Raw genomic sequence first — 12,471 nt, 5'->3', positions numbered from 1 at the left:
GCTTGGGGCTCACTAAGGGCTAGGAATAATGTCTGTTCTTGTCAATCAGACTGAAAAATCTAATAATTCAAATAGCATCAGGCAGAGTACATAATGGTCTTATCTCAAGAGTGGGTAATAACTGATCCTAGACTGAGCACTGTTCTGGTTCTGCCTAACAAATTTTAAAAGCAAGATACCAAAGGATCAATCTTTATCCAACAGTTTAACAGTGTTCCAAAACAAAGCCCCATATTTATAGGAATACAGAAATATCTGGCATCCAACAAGGTTAAGTTCACAATGAGGGGGATCAAATAAGATTACCGGGCATACAAAGAAACTGCAAAGTACTATATGTAGCAGGAATATAAATGAATCGATCAAAACTGCCCCAGAAATAACAGAAATATTAGAATTAGCAAGGACATTAAAACAGTTATTGTAACTATATTCTACTCAGTCCAAAAGTTAAGTAGAAACATGAAAGATATCAAAAAAAAAAAAAAGAGAGACAAAAAGAGATATGAAATATACACAGGACAAAACACCAATAGACTCATAGACACTGAGAAGTGACTAGTGGTTACCAAGGGGAAGAAGTTGGAGTGGGTAGGGGGAAGATTGAGGGGGAGAAAGGGGCACAATAATTTGCAATAACAACATAAATAAGTCATGGGGATGGTAGTACAACATGGAGAATATAGCCAATGATTCTGTAACATCTTTCTATGTTGATAGATAGTAACTGCACTAGAGGGAGTGAGGATTTAATAATATGGGAACTTGAACTACTGTGTCATATGTCTGAAACCAGTATCAGATTGTGTATCAATGTGATACTTCAATTAAAAAAAAAAGAAAATATGCATTGGATAGAATTAATGGCAAATAAGGCATTACATAAGAAAAGATTAGTTAATTTGAAAACATAGTAATAGAAATTATCCAGAGTACAACACAGACTAGGGTCAAAAATCAAGAGCATCACTGAGTTATGAGACATCTTCAAGTGATCTAATATATGTGTAATTGGAGTCCTCAAAGAGGAGGAGGGGTGGGAACTGAAAAAAATATTTAAAGAAGTAACAGCTAAAGTCTTCCCAAATCTGATGCAAACTACAAACACACAGATCCAAGTTCAATGAACCTCCCAGCACAATGAATATAAAGAAAATTACACCAAAGCACATCATAATTAAATTGTTCAAAATCAACAGGGATAGGAAAAACTAGAAACAAAAGATACATTATGTATAGAGGAACAATTAAAGATTACTATAGATTTCTTATCAGAAATAATGCAAGCAGGAAGAATGGAGTAACATTTTTAAAGTACTGAAAGGAAAAAAAACTGAACCTAGAATTCTATATCTAGCAAAACTATCTCTCAAAAAACAGGCAACCCCCCCAAACAAAAACCCTCAAAGGCAAAGATGTTATTCAGACACACATAAATTCAATTCCTCACTAGATCTATACTGTAAGAAATGATGAAGTCCTTAAAAAGAAAGTAAGATACCACATGAAAATATAGATGTATTAAAGATATAAATAAAATGTGCTGTGAGCAAGATAATACAGAGATAATAATACCTCCTCCTTACTGCTGCTATGAGGATCTAATAAAATAATGTCTGTACCTAACATGGTCCCTGACATGTAGTAAGTGCTTGGTGAACATCAGCATCTTTACATTCATTGGCTTTCTTGAGTTGGATGCAATGAGTAGTTAACTTTTATATTATCGTATTTTAATTAAAAATAATATGCTATTTTATTTTTAATTAAAAATTATGCTATAAAGAGTATGTTGCTATTAATATCTTCTTAGATATTAATATTTAGAAGAAAACATGAGGTATACATAGTAAGCATAAGTTTTGTAATTAAACACTTTTAAAGTATAGAAGGAAATACCATCCTTCCTAGTTCTCATTGGTTATCTCACTAAAATGGTCCTCTGGAGACAAAGAACAAACAAAGCAAAATTTAAAGTCTACATCAGGTTACTGGGAATGATTTGTCTTATCACACACCATTAGGGACAATATTGAACTCCAGGAATTACCTCCTTCAGTCGTGCTGGCCAAAATCCAGGAGCTCACTGCGGACCAGCCAATTTCATTCATGCAGGTCACACCAATGCTGTAATTAGCCAGAGCTTGCAGCTGCTCAATCTGATACAGATGTGTTGACGCAGAGGTGTTAAAAATCATGACTGAGCCACGAGTCATCAGATCAACTTCCTTGACCTACACAAAGAATACAAATGCGGACCAGGCATTAGTAAGGTGGTGGGAACGTCAGGCACAGGCACGGCAGACATATGCCTCCGGTGCTGCGACCCTTCCTCTCAGGAGCGGAAGTACCTGCTTCCTTTCAGGACACACACGAGCGTTCCTACCAGCATTCCTCTGCGTTACTCATGCTACTTGAGCAACAACTGAGGACCTGAGGAAAATGCCTGAAGTAGGTGTTCCCATTGTGATAGGTAACAGAGCAAATAATTATCATCACAGTATTGTAATGATTCTAATTAATGTTATAATACAACATAAAATAAAGTAGCCCTTCCTCTCTTAGAACCACCTCAATTCTTGATTTTTTTCTTTCAGCTGTTTCACAGAATATACAACAAAGACAACAGACATCATACGTAGGGGCAAAGCCTAGAATATTTACTGTCTGGTCCTTTAAAGAAAATGTTTCCCAAATCCTATTTCAGAAGATGGAATACTGGATTTTAAAAAAATCTGTGTTTATTTTCAGCGTGTAATCTGAGGACCTCTGCTCTTGCCTTGAGACTAATTTTAGCATGTCCTTTATTTCTGCCTCCCACCCAGTATAAATGCAACTCTGTGGCAGATAGATAATGTAGATTTTGTGACATTTTTTGGTGGAGAAATACAGGAAAAGGTCATGTGTACCTCACCCAACAAATGTTCTCCAAGTTACTTTAGAACATATTCTTCTGCATCCTTCCTTTTCATCCTTCCCTCCATACACTCCACCAGTCTCTCCACAGCCCTCTCCAGACATCCTCGGTGTGCACAGATGGGACACAGGGAGGGATTCCCAGGAAAACCCTAGTCCGACTAAACTTCACCCTTTTTCCTTGAGCATACCTACTGTCTCGGAATGGGGATAAGAGAGGGTGGTTTTCTCCCCTACATGTTTTTCAAATTTTCTACAACAATGCAGTACTTATGAAATAAGAAAAGACAAAATAGTATCCAATAAAACACAAGTAACCAAAAGCAATTTGGGAAAAAATCTTAAAGCTTGTGTTTTCCAAATAGTACCAATATCATATATAATGTCATATATTATCATGGAGTATGGAGATACAATGCTATTACTTCAGGATACATATGTTGAAATTTAGGCCAAGGGGCCACAAATCAACATGCTGGGATTCCAGATCCCCTAGTGGGCCCCACGGCAGTGGTGCAGGGGCTGAGACTCATGTCTAAGACCTGTGTCTCACATCTCAGGCCCACAGATGCCCACTGAGTGACAAGAAAGGACCCAGGTGGCCTGCAGAGCCTCTGAAGGAGGGCAAGGAGTTCTGTGCTTATCCCAGTGGTGGCTGTCGGCAGAAATTACCTTCTGTTTGTTCATTTAAAGTAAGCACCTTCTTCCTGGTGACCAACCACTGAAACTAGCACGGAGGAAACATTTGGCTCTGCACCCCCGCCCCACTTCCGGAACCATGTGTGGACCGTTTCCAGGCACAGGGACACACTGGGAGCTCATTCCTGAAGGGTTTCTATAGCAGTCCTTCTCAGCGGGTCCTGGGGGAAAAGAGGTCATGAAACGGCAAGAAGTACGTGGAAGAGTTAAAAATAGAGATGAGTATGCAGCCCAAAAATGGGTGAAGAAGGGAACCAAGCATCAGGACCAAAGGAAGTGAGAGGGTGTGTCCTTCTGTGTGTGGATTTGAATCTCATCCAAAACATTCATTTGTCACCAAGTCAGAGTTTAAAATTGTAATGGACTGGGAACTTGCTTAAAAACTGCATTTGGCTCCTTCAGAAATGGGAATAGTGTTAATTAGCAGAATAGAAAAGTATGACTTCTACAGCCAGTCCTAGCTAACCCTGCTAGGATTGCTAAAGAAAATAAAGGATATCCAGTTATCTCTCATGTAATTTAACTTGTAAAGTTAATTGTACTCCTGGTTGCTAAACCTGCTAATGCTACCAGAGATGGAAAGGAGAATGGATGAAGGGAGGCTGAGCAAGCAGGTGAGGCCAAGACAGAATAACCACATCTGACACTCCAAATGCAAAGAAGGCACGGGAGGCCTGCAATTTGGCAGTCACAGGATGGTTTTCATGCCATAGTTACCCAAAACCAAGGCCAACCGAGAGAGCAGGTAAAGCTTGTGTGTGATTATCTGCCACCTTCAAGGGGACCTGGTGTTTTGAGTCCTCCCAACCACCCTAACTGCCCCTCACCTCCACCCTGAGACTCATCTCTCAAGGTGGGGGCAGCGCTCTTGACCAAGTCTCCCTGAAGGGAACCACCCTTACGTGAGAAGCAGTCTCCTGTCCTCTTGGACTCTCCATGCAGCCTAGCAACCATTAAAAAGGGCTAGCCCATGCCTCAGTTCTGTCCATTACCAGGGAAACAGCCCCTGGTTGCTCCAGCAACAGAGCCCTGAAATATATGACACAAAAACTGATAGAATTGCAGGGAGAAAAACAGACAATTCAAAAACAATAGTTAAGCCTCAATTCCTCACTTTCAATAATAGCACCTCTAAGCAGAAGATCAGCAAGGAAACAGAAGTAAGCAAGACCATAAGCTAACTGACCTAACAGGCATCTAGGGTCCCTAACCAGGGTGGGGTATACCTTCCCCTCAAGTGCACATGGACATTCTCCAGGATAAAACAAATGCTATGCTATAAAACAAACCTTAATAAACTTAGGAGGATAGAAGTCATACTAAGTATATCCTCCAAACACAACAGAATAACATTAGAAAGCAACAAGGGAAGAAAATTTGAGACATTCACAACTATGTGAAAATTAAACAATGCACTCCTAAGTAACCAATAGGAAAAAGAAGAAATCACAAGGAAAATGACAAAAAATGTGAGATGAATGGGGAAAAAAACCCCAAGTAACAAAACTTATGGGATGCAGCTAACATGGTGCTTAGAGGGAAATGTATAGTATAAATGCCCATGTTAAAAAAGAAATTTCAAATTGATTATTTAGCCTTCTACTTTGAGAAACTTAGAAAAAAAATAAAGAACAAACTAACCCAAAGCAAAGAGAAGAAAGGAAATAAGAGTTTAGGGCAGAGATGAATGAAATAGAGAAGAGAAAAAAAGAATAGAAAAAGTTCACAAAACCAAAAGTTGGGTTTTAATCAATAAAACTGACAAATCTTCAGCTGTAAGATCAAGAAATGTTAAGAGGCAAGACTCAAGTTACTAACATCAGGAGTGAAAAAGGGGACATTATACACTTAAAGGAAAAAGAAAGATTATAATGGGATATTATGAACACTTATATTCCAACAAATTAGATAACTAGAGGAAATGGACAAATTCTCAGAAACACACAAAGTACCAAAATTGACTCAAGAAGAAATAGAAAATCTGGATAGATCTATACCATGTAAAAAGTTGAGCTGATATTCAAATAATTTCCACAAAGTAAAGCTCAATACTAGGTGCCTTCACTGGGGATTTCTACCAAATATTTAAAGTAGAATTAACGTCAATCTTTCACAAACTCTTCCAAGAAACAGAAGAAGAAGGAATACTTCTAAACTCATTCTATAAAGCCAGTATAATCACAAGAAAAAGCTAACTCAAGAAAACTACTGGCTGGTATCTCTTATGAATGTAGACACAATTATATAATGGTGATATATACTAAAAAACATTGAATTTTACCTTTAAATGGGTAAAAGAAATATATCTCAAAAAGAGCTGTTTAAAAGGATATCCCTAGAGAGGGCTTTGTAGACACAATAAGAATTCCTAACCCTTACTGGTATTTGGGAGATTTACAAATAAAGTTGGGCAGGATTAAGCAAGACTGGAGTGGTGGGTTTAGGGTGGAGGCTATTTTGAGGATAATACATGCTTTTACTCTTCAGAGAAGGAACAGCTATTAGACGAGAGTGGGTGGCAGGAAGAGCAGAGAAACTAATCCCGTCTGGTATTAAAAATGCTTGGCTGTCAACACACAAAATTCGGTGGAAGTCATTTCTTTAAGCTGAGTTGGCATGAGTGGCCTCCGTCAGGTTAACACGTTTTTAACTAATAAGACCAGACATTTATGAAACTAAGAACTATCCCTGCTCCTACTGTATGATAAAGGAGAAGGCAGAAGGCATTCATGTCTTCAGTAGATAATGCACATGTGTTCCATGACCTGCCCCAAAGGCAATGCCTCACTTGAGCACAGAGGGCAGATGGTTCTGAGCACTGTGTTTTGGCATTGGGGCTTGAATTCTGGTTCTGCTATGCGCAGGCTCTGTGAGCACTCCCAGCCTGCAGCTCTGGTATGAGTTTTAGTAAGGTAATGTGGGTAAAGTCCCTGGGCCATAGAGGGCCCTCATAAGGGCTATTGCAACCCCTTCCATTTTGACTAAATGAACACTACGAGCAGAACCCACATCAAGGCAGGGTATGTTTTAGGATGGCTAACCTGTATTCCTTGCAGCACTATTTTATACCAATTTTAGGTGGTGGTCAAAAAAGAGTGAAGACTTTACAAGGCCTGTAATACTCCAGTTTCCCCAGAGGCCACGGGCCAAGGTGCTACATTCAACAGCAGAGATGACCCATCCTGTATTTGCGTGTCTGTCCTTCATGGCCACCAGCCCAGGAGGAGCCAGGCTGAGGAGTAGCTGGCTTCTTGAACTCCTGGTCACAAGCCACTAAGTTAGGGATATGTTTCTGTACCTTAAAAATTAATTCTCCCTGGTCTCATGAAGTTCTATCTTGGAAACATGTTTCCCTTCTCATTGGCCCTTGGACCATAAACAGGACGGAGGCAGCATCCCAGGGACAGAACATCATGAAATGGTGCATGCACAGTGGACACTGCGCAGGGGTGGAGTCAATGGGCTCTGACCATGAGTACTGAAATGCCCTCCATGCCCATCCTCTAGGAGATACCTAAAAATCAGGGGGACCCACAGAGCACCAAATAGTACTTCCCTCTTCATCCTGGAGGCTTACCTGAATGCTGCAGTTCCTTAGGGGGGAGTAGCCATCAAAACCTGGGACCCAGGAGATCAGGATGCTGTGCGCGGTGGTGTTGTGGATATTGACTTCAGTTGGTGGGGAGGGAATCACTACATCAAAAACAAAGATACGCGCACACACACACGGTTAGAAGCCACAGGAGGCCAGAGCTACCGAACAAATGCATGAACCCCAAGGCTGTTTCTGTTTCTTACGATTAAGAAAATGAGACACAGGTTTTAAAGAGAAGCTACCCTATGCCCGACAGTAATCATATTAGCCTAGAGACAGGGCATCCAGGGACAGGATGGTTCTGCTTGGGCCAGAGACATGGAACACAGCCCTGTTTCCCCGCCACGGATGAAGTGAGAGTTTTTAGCTGTAAACAAACGGGAGACATCATTTCCTTTACTGAGCGCATATTCGCTATCCTGCTGTGTGCCCTGCCCTGTGAAGGGGAGACCCACATCAACTGAGAAGAGCACCCTGTGCCGAGAAGAGAGCATGAGTGTGTGTGCACATGTGCAGGGCAAGGAGAGACTTTCCAGGCCAAGGAAACAGGTAAGGGCCAGTTCAAGCCAAAGAGCAAACTGCATCTGTTTGAGGGGTGGGGACAATGCCATAATGAGCATGCAATGACCCTCGCCACACGTGGGACGTGGGCAGGCATTTTAACATATGTGATACCTTGGTATGGTAGTAGGGTAACTACACTTACGTGGTGAGCATTTAGTAATGTATATGATTATCCAGGCACCAGGTTGCCCATCTGAAACCAATGTAATAATGGTAAGTCAACTGTATTCCAATAAAAAACAAAGACTAAGAAGGATCTAAAGTTTGGGGTCTTATTTTCTTATGGTAAATTCTTTTTTTTTTTTTTTTTGGTAAATTCTTTATTAATAGTAATAATCACATAAATCACATAAACAAAGATGACAACTAATGTTTCTGAATACTTAACTAAATGCGAGCACTTTATGGACCTCATTTAATCATTACCAGAACCCTATCGGAAAGGTAGTCCCACAAGACCCATTTATGGATGAGGAAACTGAGTATCAGAAAAAAACTTGCCAAAGGCCACAGAGCTCCTGAGCAGAGGCATAGGGACTTGAACTTGGGTCTGCCTGACCCTCAAGAGAACACTGGAGACAGCAAGCTGATCAGGGTGAGCACCAGCAGGGACAGGGTCTGGTCACCACTTGGTTGGCTGTATAGCCATGGCATTCGAATGCCCTCTCTAGGCTCAGCCCCCTTTCTCTTAGTGGGGATGGTAGTCACTGCTCCGTGGGGCCGTGGTGGGATTAAATGAGGAGCACATGCATGGAGTAAAGGCCAGGAGGATGGGCGGGAACAAGCGGGGAGGAAGGCTGGGACCAGAGTAAGCGTGTGCTGACACCAGGTCCAGGATTTCCGGTATTCCTAGTAGACACACAGCTTGAAGAGTGGGAATGGATCAGCATATGGCTTGACTCACTTCCCTACAAAGGTTATTTGTAGGATTGCCCCAAAATATCTGCCTTCCCAAGGTCATAACTGGGCCACATATACTAGAGTTAAGAACAGATTAAAAGAAGGGAGACTGGGTGGCTTTGACATAAATTTCTAATTGAATGAAAGCCACACTATACATAAACTTTGGAAACAGGATTTACTTTTTTAAAAATTAGCTGAGATTCTGTGTGAAGCACACAATTAATACTTTTCATTTTATGGATTTTTATATTCTGAGATGTTTGTAGTTTAAGAAAATGTCTCTATAAATTTACGCCCATTCATAAATTCCTGAAATTCTTAACATTTCTTTTGAACACTGTAATAACAGGATTTGCAATAGAAGGAAGGAAGTTATACAGTTCCTCCACTGATGACTTTCAGTTTGCTTTTCTTCTTCCAATGAGCTTTTAGAAAATGCCACTCATCCTCTTCATCTAGCTGACTTACTGAAACTCAACAGCAGCACCTTTTTAAAGTGTAACTTCCTTTGCAATTTTGAGACCCTGCTGTGTATCACCCAGCCTTTAACTCATTATTAAACACATGCTGCTTTTTCTCTTGCGTTGCTCCAAGGAAAAGGAATATGAACTCAATCTTTGCTTCTCAATATTTAAATTAAGAAGAAATACTAAAACATAAAATTTGCTTGAATATCTATGAGAGGGGGTAAAGAAGATGATTTGAAAAGAGATAAGAACACATTTACTTTGAGGTTTTTCTTTCCTTTCAAACTTCAGATTTAAGTGCCTTTGATCCCACAGAGGGAAGAAGGGGTGAATGATTGGATTAGAATGTCTTCACCCACATGTGGACCTTCAAACACAAGCCCTTCCCTTACGCTATATCTCCAGAGGGAGCAGGAGGGAAGGGAGATAAGGGGAAAAGGGGCAGGAGCTTTGTGCCCTGGAGGAAGAGCGCTTGACCTGCTCTCCCCGCTCCTCTCCCTCCCTCTGAGCAGTAGCCAGTGGAGATCTGCTTCGGCCCAGCTGCCCTGGGAAGGACAGAGCCCATGCCTTCCATCAGTGCCCTCAGCCACCCCATCCCCTTGGGGGCTCTTCACAGGGCAATGGGAGCTAGTTCAGGGTAGAAGAGGGAATAGTGAAAACAAGAGCTAAAATAGTCAAGGATAAACATTTCAGCCTATTTTCTTCTCAGACCAAAGCAGAGCTAAACCAGTTGATGTTTTTGAAAGACTTAGTTCCAGGCACTGTTGTGAGTGTTTTCACTTGAATCATTGCATTGAAGCCTTAAGAATAGGCCAAATCTGTAATTATCCCCGCTTTGCAGAGGGGAACACTGATGCCAGAGAGGTTAAGTGACTTGTCCAAGGTCACAAAGGATGTGAGTGGGGAAGCCAGGGCTCAAACCTGGGCAGCTGGCTGCAGAGCTCCTCTGGTGTCACTCCACCAGCTCCCAGAACACGCTCAGGGGACCCAGCCCTGCTGCTTACCTTTGATGTTGATCTGCACACCCTTGGATACAGTCAGCCCTTTGTCATTGTGGGCCTCGCAACTGAAGACCGCCGTCTCAGTCAGACCTGGAATGGAAGGATACCCATGAGGCCAGCTGCAGAGAAGAGGCTGCTGTTCACCAGAATCCTATGGTTGTCATTACTTCTTGGTTCACTGCTTCAAGCCATAAATGCAAAGTTAATTTTTAATATGTGCTGGTGTTTGAAAAGCAAACCTGGGATTAAACCCTGGATACCAGGAGCAAGGCAGCATAAGCCTTAGAGGCAGCTCTTCACTGGGATCCTTTCCTGTTCCCTGGAGGTGAGACATTAAGAAACAAAGCAGTTATCAGTTAGATTTTAATTTCTGCAAGGGGGTGTGGGAACTGCTGGCCCCAATATCAAGAAAGCAGCCTCTGAGGCTCACAGGACAGTGCCCTGCTGCTCAGCCCCACAGTTCGTACCATGTCACACACTATGGATAGTTCAGAATACCGGAAACAGCAGGATAGGAGTCACAGTTGGAGATGATCTGTTGTAACGAATCCTTTTTTGATAGTCAATTCATATGGAATTATCACACAAATCCAAGGCATTATTATTACTCTATAAGACACTAGTGCTGAATGAAGAAAAATTCTACCATTTTAGAAGTTTGAAGACATCTTAGAAATTTAAAATATTATCTGAGTCATTAGTTTTAAATAGAAAAGCAGAGATCTTTGAAATAGAAAATCCAGATCTTTTGTTTCTCATGCTATTCTCTAATAAAAGGAATCAGAGCTCCTTGGAGAAATGGCTGACTCTCAGATTGGAGCAGGAAACACATAAAATAAGCCTTGAAGAAAATATAATATACACAGCACACAACACACACACAGCGTGACATTGTCAGGCAGCTGCATCTGGGGAGGTCTTGGTCGTCTTGGTCTCTCCCCGCCCACTGAAGTGTAGGTGAGGAAGGAATTCATTAAAGAGAGAGTATCAGGGAATGGCAGCTGCTTTGCAGGCAGCTGCTTTGTAAGAAGAGCAGAGGGAGGAAAAGGAAGCTCACTGAACTCCTGCTCAGCATAAGGCAGATCCCTTGCCAACTCCCAAAGCCAGGGTCCTCTTGGGTCTGCACAGCATGAGGACTAAGTCTGTACCACCCCAGGAGTTGGGGGAGCCACAGAGCACTGGATGGAGTGAGATTATGTTCTGAGAACTTCCTAGAGACAAAGAAAGGAGAGTTTGGGGCAGGCTACTACAGAGCAGGATTGTACAGCTGCAATCTTGTCCCAGGCAACGTGAACTTGCAAGCCCAAGTCAGAGATCTCAGTAGCCCTTCCCTACTCATCTGAAGTGGACAGAGAGAGTGAAGACTTGTGCTTAAGTCTAGAAAATAGAATGAAATAAAATGACAAAGACATTTACCACTAGAAGAGTGCAGAGACAAAATACAGTAAGCTGAGCAGCGAGAAGGCTTTATTTAAGGCAAAAATTACACATTTGAAGAAAGGGGAGGGTGGACAACGTCAGAGAGGTGGTGCACTTAAGGGCTTAGGGTTCTGTCTTTTAAGACTTTCAAGAATGGCAAAGGGTGGGGGAAATGAGGGCACAGGCTTGACATTTGGTTTCATGATGTCCATCTCCAGTGAGAGACTTATGTCGCCATCCATAGTCTGTCCTCTTGATATTCTGTAAGGTAAACTTAACACAAGGAACTTCTTGATCTCGTTCTTCTCTAAGATAGTGGTTACCCTCAAGCAGTGGGGACATATCACTTAAGACTGCTTGCCCCACCTTAAGAAAGAATGGGTTATTGGCCAATTACCATAAAATACATTAGGAATCTTACCTCCTAACTCCCTGGTTGTTAAAATGGAATCTTAGCCTTAAGATGGAGTCCCTCCAGTTCTTACTATACTATTTATATCTTGGCATTTTTCATCATCAGCAGGAAAAGTTAATCATGATGCTTGTCCCATGTCCCTGCTCTGCCTCAGTAGGAGCACAGCAAAGGGACATGGGAGCCCACTCAAAGAACTCCCAGTGGTCGAACTGGGACAATTTGATGAAAATAAATGAAGGAGCACTGGATTGTAACACAGAGTATAAAATAAGTACATGTAAGTCTATACTGATATAAATAAATGATTGAATAGATGAGAGAGAATAGATAAATGTCCCATGCAGAATAATTCCAAGTCATTTTTGTGGATGCTCTGCCCTCAAGGAGGAGGAGCACCAACTCCTGACCCGTTAAGCGTGGGCTGCACAGTGACTCAAGAGGACAGTATGGGCAGGGGCATAAAGGAAAAACCCTCCAACTGACAAACACTCC

The 12,471-nt window shown here is 41.7% G+C and overlaps 1 protein-coding gene across 3 annotated transcripts in view; it reads right to left on the bottom strand.

The window, feature by feature from the left end:
- MERTK (MER proto-oncogene, tyrosine kinase) overlaps positions 1 to 12,471 on the bottom strand; it is a 107,992-nt gene that overhangs the window by 41,718 nt on the left and 53,803 nt on the right. For all 3 annotated transcript variants that reach the window (XM_036905061.2, XM_036905062.2, XM_057497002.1), the window contains 3 exons: positions 10,149 to 10,235; positions 7,193 to 7,308; positions 2,051 to 2,234 (listed from right to left, as the gene is read on the bottom strand). In XM_036905061.2, the coding sequence (XP_036760956.2) occupies positions 2,051 to 2,234; positions 7,193 to 7,308; positions 10,149 to 10,235 (387 nt within the window). The remainder of the gene's footprint in view (positions 1 to 2,050; positions 2,235 to 7,192; positions 7,309 to 10,148; positions 10,236 to 12,471) is intronic.

This window comes from Manis pentadactyla, chromosome 2 (genome assembly GCF_030020395.1).
Source record: "Manis pentadactyla isolate mManPen7 chromosome 2, mManPen7.hap1, whole genome shotgun sequence".
Taxonomy (NCBI): domain Eukaryota; kingdom Metazoa; phylum Chordata; class Mammalia; order Pholidota; family Manidae; genus Manis; species Manis pentadactyla.
This window is presented reverse-complemented; position numbering and strand designations above follow the sequence as displayed.